The 7,269-nt window shown below is 38.4% G+C and overlaps 1 protein-coding gene across 2 annotated transcripts; it reads right to left on the minus strand.

Annotated features, from left to right (window-relative positions):
* Positions 1-4,461: 4,461 nt before the first annotated feature.
* Positions 4,462-6,876, minus strand: LOC125193545 (stemmadenine O-acetyltransferase-like). Of its 2 annotated transcripts, XM_048091368.1 has the most exons (3): positions 6,385-6,876; positions 5,115-5,976; positions 4,462-4,848 (listed from the first exon to the last, which is right to left on the minus strand). In XM_048091368.1, exons 1-2 carry the CDS (start codon positions 6,805-6,807, stop codon positions 5,116-5,118), a joined length of 1,284 nt encoding a protein of 427 aa, XP_047947325.1. In that variant the 5' UTR covers positions 6,808-6,876; the 3' UTR covers positions 4,462-4,848; position 5,115. The 2 variants fall into 2 exon arrangements, with proteins under 2 accessions (XP_047947325.1, XP_047947324.1); XM_048091367.1 differs by lacking the exon at positions 4,462-4,848 and having other exon boundaries at positions 4,993-5,976.
* Between the last annotated feature and the right edge of the window lie 393 nt (positions 6,877-7,269).

The raw sequence follows: 7,269 nt of genomic DNA on the forward strand, positions 1-7,269 counted from the left end.
TTATCACTAATCAAACTTAAGTCATGATCATCATATAAATTCCATTCGTATCTCAACTCTAGATCTAACACCAACATAAGTTACACAAGAGTATTTATGTAACAGCCCGCTTTCCTAGGGTACAATAAATGCGGCGACTGCTACCAAAACGGACTCAAATAAATGAACGAAGGCTAGGGTTTCAATTAAAGAGTGTTGACCAAAAGATTAGAAAGAACTATCAAAGTGTTTAAAGCAATAACTTAACCTCGAAACTCGAATAAGAAAAGGAAGGTGTAATAAATGACGTTCAACAATGTCAAGAGTATGACATAGTTTTCCAAGATAAAAACCACAAGATAGTCTAAAGCCTCTAACTCGAAAGGAGAGTGCAACATATTCAAAATAAACAGAAGTGTATCAAAACTCAGCGGAAAACGACCAAGGGAAAGAATAGCTATGTATGAAGACACAACTACGCTTGATGTTTCAAATATCCATCTTAATTAATTATCATGCTCAACACCCGCCACCGCTCGTCATCGTTCAACCTGCACATAAGGAAAACACATGCAGTGGCTGAGTATTTTGAAATACTCAGTGAACTCGTTGCCAAAACATTTTATAAGTTATGCCACCCTTACCAAGTGAACTCGAGTTTTAAGCAGTTTAAAAGAATTTCACGAGTATCACAAAAATATTTAAGATAGATTGGCCAATCAAACAACTCCCCATTTTCTCATCAATTCATAAATCACAATCTTTCCATAGTGCGACGAAAGTGTGGCCACACTTTTCGCCCACGAGACCGGCCGACTAGCAAGGACGGCTCCCGATCCCCTCGTGTACACAGCCTGGTAGGGTTTGCGGCCCATACTCAAACCCGAATTCGTATAAACATATCCATAGCCCTATTGCCCAATGGAGCGAACTCACAAACTAGGCATCAGACGCACAATATCACAATAAAACAGACATAGGCATGGCATAACAGCTTAAACCACCCTTATAACACCAATCAATATTTTCGACAAAATAAAAGAGAGTTTTAAGAGTAAAGCCCACCTCGACTGCTTAGATTTTCAAGTAGTTTCGCTTTTCCGTTATCCGGCTTCGCAACCGAGGTTTCACCTTTTTATTCACATAGGCACATATCACAAATCAGATTCAATCACAATTCTCAACTCATGCATGTCTCAATACTTCCCTCTTTCCCATTGACTCATCTTAATCTTCATAAATCAGTAAAACCTAGTCATGCTTATCATATATTTTCCCTTAGTATTTCAACTCTAGGTTTATCATCAACATATGTCACACAAGAGTATCTAGCCATCAAGCACACCACACACACAACACACACGACACACTCACACACGCACACACACCACACGCACACACGACACACACACACACATGTTCCATATTCACATATCCCTTTTTATCCCACTTTCCTCAAACAAGATGCATGAGGGTTCAAGAAGACCGATTCATCGGTTAGAAAAAGGAAAAGGGATGAAGAAGAAGGAATACTTATATATATATATAAACAAAGTACCTTTTTAGGGATAAACGATCGGTAGAAACAAAGTAGGGACTTGGTTCTTCAAGAATTCTTGGATTAAACTTCGATTCTTGTCCAAAAGATAGCAAGATATTGGAGAGTAGAAGAAGAAAAATTTGAGAGAGTGGGGAATGGTGGGGGACGAAAATTTGGGGTCTAGGGTTGGGGTCTTCTCTTATTTATAGTGTTCAACAAGATCTTTAGGTAATTAGAATAGAATATTTGGTAAGATTTTATTCTACACAATGAATAAAATAATATTGTGAAGTAGGGAAGAAGAAATACCAAAAATAAGTTCTAAGGCATAAACATGGAATTTTCAAAAATTTGGCCTTCTAATTAGCCATGGTTTCGTTTTGGTATATTTTACGGAGTAGAATAAAATATCACGGAGTAGAAATGAAATAAAAATTCTCCACCATTGGCCTAGAAATAGGCGTGTGATTTGGTGTCTAAGTAAGGCATGGATTTTTTGAATGTTGACTAAAATAAGGTATGGCAAGGATCTCTTGAAGTATGGAAAGATTTGGTATAATATTTAAATTCTAGGTATGGAAAGAAATGAAACAAGGGATTAACTAAAAATAAAATAATTCTTTCCTTCCTATAACAAGTGATTTTCGAAAATCACTAGAAAAACAAAGGGCTCGATTTTTCTCCCAAAAAGAATAAGGAATAATTGAGTTTTGGATTTAATTTGGATAAAAATCCCAAGAATTAAATTAAATCCGGAAAAATAGAATTCCTCCTCCAAAAGGCTAGGGGTCGAAAATTACAAAACAAAAATTTAGGTGACAAGTATTTATGGGAATTTCCTCTAATATTCTCACTCACCCTTAAACAAATAATTCACCTTATAAATTAATTAATCACATAAATCTCATAATTCAATAAATCACATGCCACATCATGAAATCAATAAGTTTGACTTTTCAAACTTTCAACGCAAACCCTAGACTCAACTCGGCCATAGCATCACATGCAATAAATGCATTCACGACTCCACGTCATCACTAATAATTAAAAGGGCCCTAAAATTAGGGTTCTAAATTCCGAGATGTTACAATTTAGCCATCAACCACACACCACACAACACAACACACGCACACGACACGCACACACACCACGCACACGCCGCACACACACACCACATGCATACATATTTACATATCCCTTCTATCCCACTTTCATTCAAACAAGATGCATGAGGGTTCAAGAATACCGATTAATCGGTTAGAAAGAAGAGGAATCGAGTAGAACGAAGAAGATGGATATAAAAATACCTTAAAAGAAAAACGAACGGTAAGTATTAGACTCGGTTCTTCAAGATTCTTGGATTGAACTTCAATTCTTCTTCAAAAGATGACAAAGTATAGAAGAAAATTTGGAGAGAGTGGAGAAGGAGAGGGGGGCGAAAATTTGGGTAGGGGGCGAAAATTATGTGATGGCTAGGGTTAGGTTTTTGGCTCCTTATTTATAGAGTTCAATAAAATCTTTAGGTAAATAAATAGAATATTTGGTAAGATCTTATTTTCCACAATTAAATAAATAAATATTGTGAAGTAGGGAAGAAGAATTAACAAAATAGACTCTAGGGCAAAATCTCATGATTTTCGAAAATTAGGCTCTTAATTAGCCCAGATTTCGTTTTGAATATTTTACGGAGTAGAACAAAATATCACGGAGCAAAATAAAATAAAATCCTCCAAGTATATAGGGTAGTAGGCGTGTATTTTGGGGTTCTCCCATAAGGAATATATTTCGAATATTAACTAAAATAAGATAAGGCAAAATCTCTTGAGCTATGGAAAGATTTGGTAGAATATTTAAATTCTAGGTATGGAAGGAAATCAAATAAGGGATTAACTAAAATAAAATAATTTTTTCCTTCCCACAATAGGTGATTTTCGAAAATCACCAAGACACAAGGGGGCTCGATTTTTCTCCATAAAAATAAGGAATAATTGGGTTTTGGATTTAATTTGGATAAATATCCCAAGAATTAAATTAAATCCGGAAAAATTATAATTCCTCCTTCAAAAGGCCAAGGAGGTCGAAAATCACAAGAATTGGGTGGCAAGTATTTATGGAAATTTTCTCTAATATACTTACTCACCCTTAAACAAATAATTCATCTCATAAATTAATAAATCACATGCCACATCATATAATCAACAAGTTTGACTTTTCAAACTTCCAATGCAAACCCTAGACTCGACTCGGCCATAGCATCTCATGCAATAAATGCATTCATAAATATTTCACGTCTCCACGTCATCAAAATAAATTCTAGGGCTCTAAAATTAGGGTTCGGGAAATCGGGATGTTACAACTAGGGTCTAGAAAAACTGCAGAAAAGCAAAAAGGACTTGCAGAAAGTGCAGACAAAAGCAGATCTGATTCTAACTACCAACAAACTTCATCTTCTTCATGAATCAAACGAGAATATCAGAAAGAACAGAGCATTTAACACCATAAAAACAAAGTAAACTTCAGATCCAAACTTAAAACGAGAAATTAAAGCTGAAACTAACAGATCTACGCTACTGGACCTAGAGGATGCAGAAACAGACAGTAAATAGCCAGAACAGCAAACACCAGCTCCGCCAAACACCAACTCAAATCCAAACATCTCCATACGTAAATCCACAGCCTCCAACAACAAACCAACAAATCTCATCTCCAAACATCCAACAATCATCAACAACGAAAGAGAAAAGCAACAAATAAACATCAACTCAGCAAGATCTAACAAAAACCAACGTAAACTTCCATAATATGCAGAAATAGGTTCAGATCCAGCAAATCAAAGTCAGAAACTACAGTTACGAAACTAAAACCAACAAGTACCTGAAACGGAAAGAGAACTAAGCAAAACGAAAGTAAATATTGTTTCTTCGCTTTCATAAGGCGGTGTTACCGACAGCAAAACGATGAGAACCACCATGGCGGCCAGAAATCACCCCATATCCAAGTGCGCAGCAACTGAAATGTGTGCTTGAAGTGGGGAACTAAGTGATGAAAACATGGAGCCTCCAAAAGTGAGCTAAGAGAGTGTGTAGAGATAGATGTCCTATTTCTTCAATGTTGAGCTCTATATAAAAGTGAGGCTCTGATCCATAGGGCATCCTTTTGGTGAGTTGACGCTTATGCCCTTGAACAAGATGCTCTAAAAATCTGCTCTTTGCTCCTTTCTGCTCCTGTCGCCAACTTCTGATCCTCCCAGGTCTAGACGACGACATATGATTTCATCTCAAATTCATCTCCTTTGCGTCTGCCAGGTCAGGTAACAACGACTCCTAAGCCTGACAGATTTATCACACACCTGAACTCAGAAACATAGATTAATGCCCCAAAAACACAGAATTTTCATCTAAAACCAATGCATGAAACGAGCCTTATCAGACTCCTAATTCAATCTCAATAATTTTGGCCAATTCAATCTTATATAATCTTGAACCAGTTTAATAATACTCCTCACAAGCCATGACTACATTATAATTGGATTTTGCACCGGAAATAATGGAAAGTAAGCTATGTAGCCTAATAAATTAATTATTTCATAATCAACCTCAATTGACATTTAGGGAAATGAGTTTGATTTGTGCCCCAACCGCCTGCACCACCTCCGGCAGCATGGTGACTATTGCCTCAATATCATCTCCGCCGCTGTTGACCAAAACCACCATATTCTTGATCGCCAAGGACGGCGTCGCGAACCGGCACGGCTGGCCCCACCCGTAATCCACCTTGTACGCTGAGAACCCCCGCCAGCTCGTGAAGTAGCACCACTCCATTTGCCCCGTCACCATCAGCACTGCGAGCATCGCCAGTTCCTTCAAGTAACACTCTCTACTCATCATCTTGGTGATATATCCATCTCTCACTTTTCGTATCGCCTCCCTCAGCCTGCTCACGAGATGGTGCAGCTCTCTAGAAGGATCCCCGAACGCCAGCGACGACATGAAGCAGTTTCCGAACACGTTTTCGAGAATCCCGGGCGGGTCCGTTCTCTGCCTCAGGCTCACTGCCATCTGAGCGGCGAATATCTTGTTCTTCTTCGATCTCGCCGCAATGAAATGCTTCCATATGAACGCCGACACCAGCTCCACTCGTGACGGGTCTTTTGTGGCGGATTCCGGCGAGGCCGTGGTGGCTTGTCGGAGAATATCGATCTTCTTCTTGTCGAAAATGAATCTCTCGGTCACGTATTCGTCACTGGGCTTGTAATACTTCATCAACGGTGAAAACGGGACCCAACTCAAGGGCCGGAAATACGGGTACGTGCCTAATATGGATGGAGGAATCTCTGTCTTTTCGCCTCGGCATGTTGCTGCCCAGGCAGCAACGAAAGACATTGCGGAGGCGAAATCAGCGATCTTGTGGGAGACGCTGATGGCGATGGCGAGCCCCCCGCAATCGAAGAAGGTGACCTGTCTTGGAAAATTTTAAAAATAAATACTTCGCGTTGTAAAAGTAGAATTGAAAGTAAACGAAACGGAATATATAAATTTCATGGACTACTCCTCGTAAAACCAATAAATATTAGCAAGATGAAACCTCTTAATTAAACCTTTATCTTGGCATCAGAGCAGGTCGTCAATTTTAGATTGAAACTTTAACTGACACATAACATATCTAGGCCAAAGCAAAATACTGAATAACCAAATATATATATATTTCACTCAACTCATTAGAGTACTGTGATAGAAATCCATGAGGTTCCATCCTAAAACCAATTAGTAACAATAGGAGAGGCTGATAGACTTATATATACAGTGGTTTAGGGTGAGTAGGCAAATGAAATAAATAAATATAACAAATATCCCACGTCGGTGTACCTGCACGACGAGAAGTGGCCATCCAGCATGGTCGAAATCCGTACAATACGAAGGGAGGAGAAGCTTCATATCTGTCACGGTGGATCCTTGCAAGGCAGTTTCGAGTTCAGAGTGAACCTTGGCTTCAACGAACTCAAAGCCGGAGGCACTGTCAGAGCAGTCTACATACATACCGTGTTTGAGCTTGCCGGCTAACGGGTAGAAAGAAGGCAGAGTAGCTAAGAGAGAGTGTTTCAAGATTTGAGATATTTGGATATGGTTGGAGGTGTTGAGGCCGGTTGGCTCATCGGCGTTGTAGAAGAAGATGAAAGGAATGTAAATAGATGGTAATGATCTGTCTATGTATGACAATTTGAGGTTTTTGAAGGTATGAGGTGAGGGCTTCATCACCTCCTTTGAGATTATTTGCACTCCATCTTGCATATCGTTTATATTTGCAGAGATATACTAACAAGTAGTTAGAGGGATCTGCTTTTATGTTTTTTTATGAAACGAATGATGATCATATATAGCAACACTTGTAATAAAGAAATCATTATTATATTGTTTGTTCATTCAATATTTGAAACGTGCATTAGGACTGTGTTGCATCCTGTTGTATCCCAGAGGTCGCTTGCTAGCTAGGGCCCGCGGTTTACCCGAGTACGTGTTGCTCGTGCTCAGATGCAACCTAATTGAATAATGTTTTTATAATTATGGTGGAATGAAGGAAGTAGTTTCTTATTGTTGTTTGATAATTTTCTTTTGCATACACTCCCTATATTAAATTAATTTTTTATTTAGTATTTGTATAATTGCACCTTTTACATTTTCACTGAATATTATGATTGCTTAGCAAATAATCTTACTCTTACTATACAACTTATTACAAAACATAAGGGCGAT

This window comes from Salvia hispanica, chromosome 6 (assembly GCF_023119035.1).
Source record: "Salvia hispanica cultivar TCC Black 2014 chromosome 6, UniMelb_Shisp_WGS_1.0, whole genome shotgun sequence".
NCBI lineage: Eukaryota > Viridiplantae > Streptophyta > Magnoliopsida > Lamiales > Lamiaceae > Salvia > Salvia hispanica.

Coding starts and splice junctions, on each gene's coding strand:
- LOC125193545 (XM_048091368.1), bottom strand. CDS start 6,807: ATGCAAGATGGAGTGCAAATAATCTCAAAGGAGGTGATGAAGCCCTCA. Junction 5,977..6,384: donor GGCCACTTCTCGTCGTGCAG/GTACACCGACGT, acceptor TTTCCAAGACAG/GTCACCTTCTTCGATTGCGG.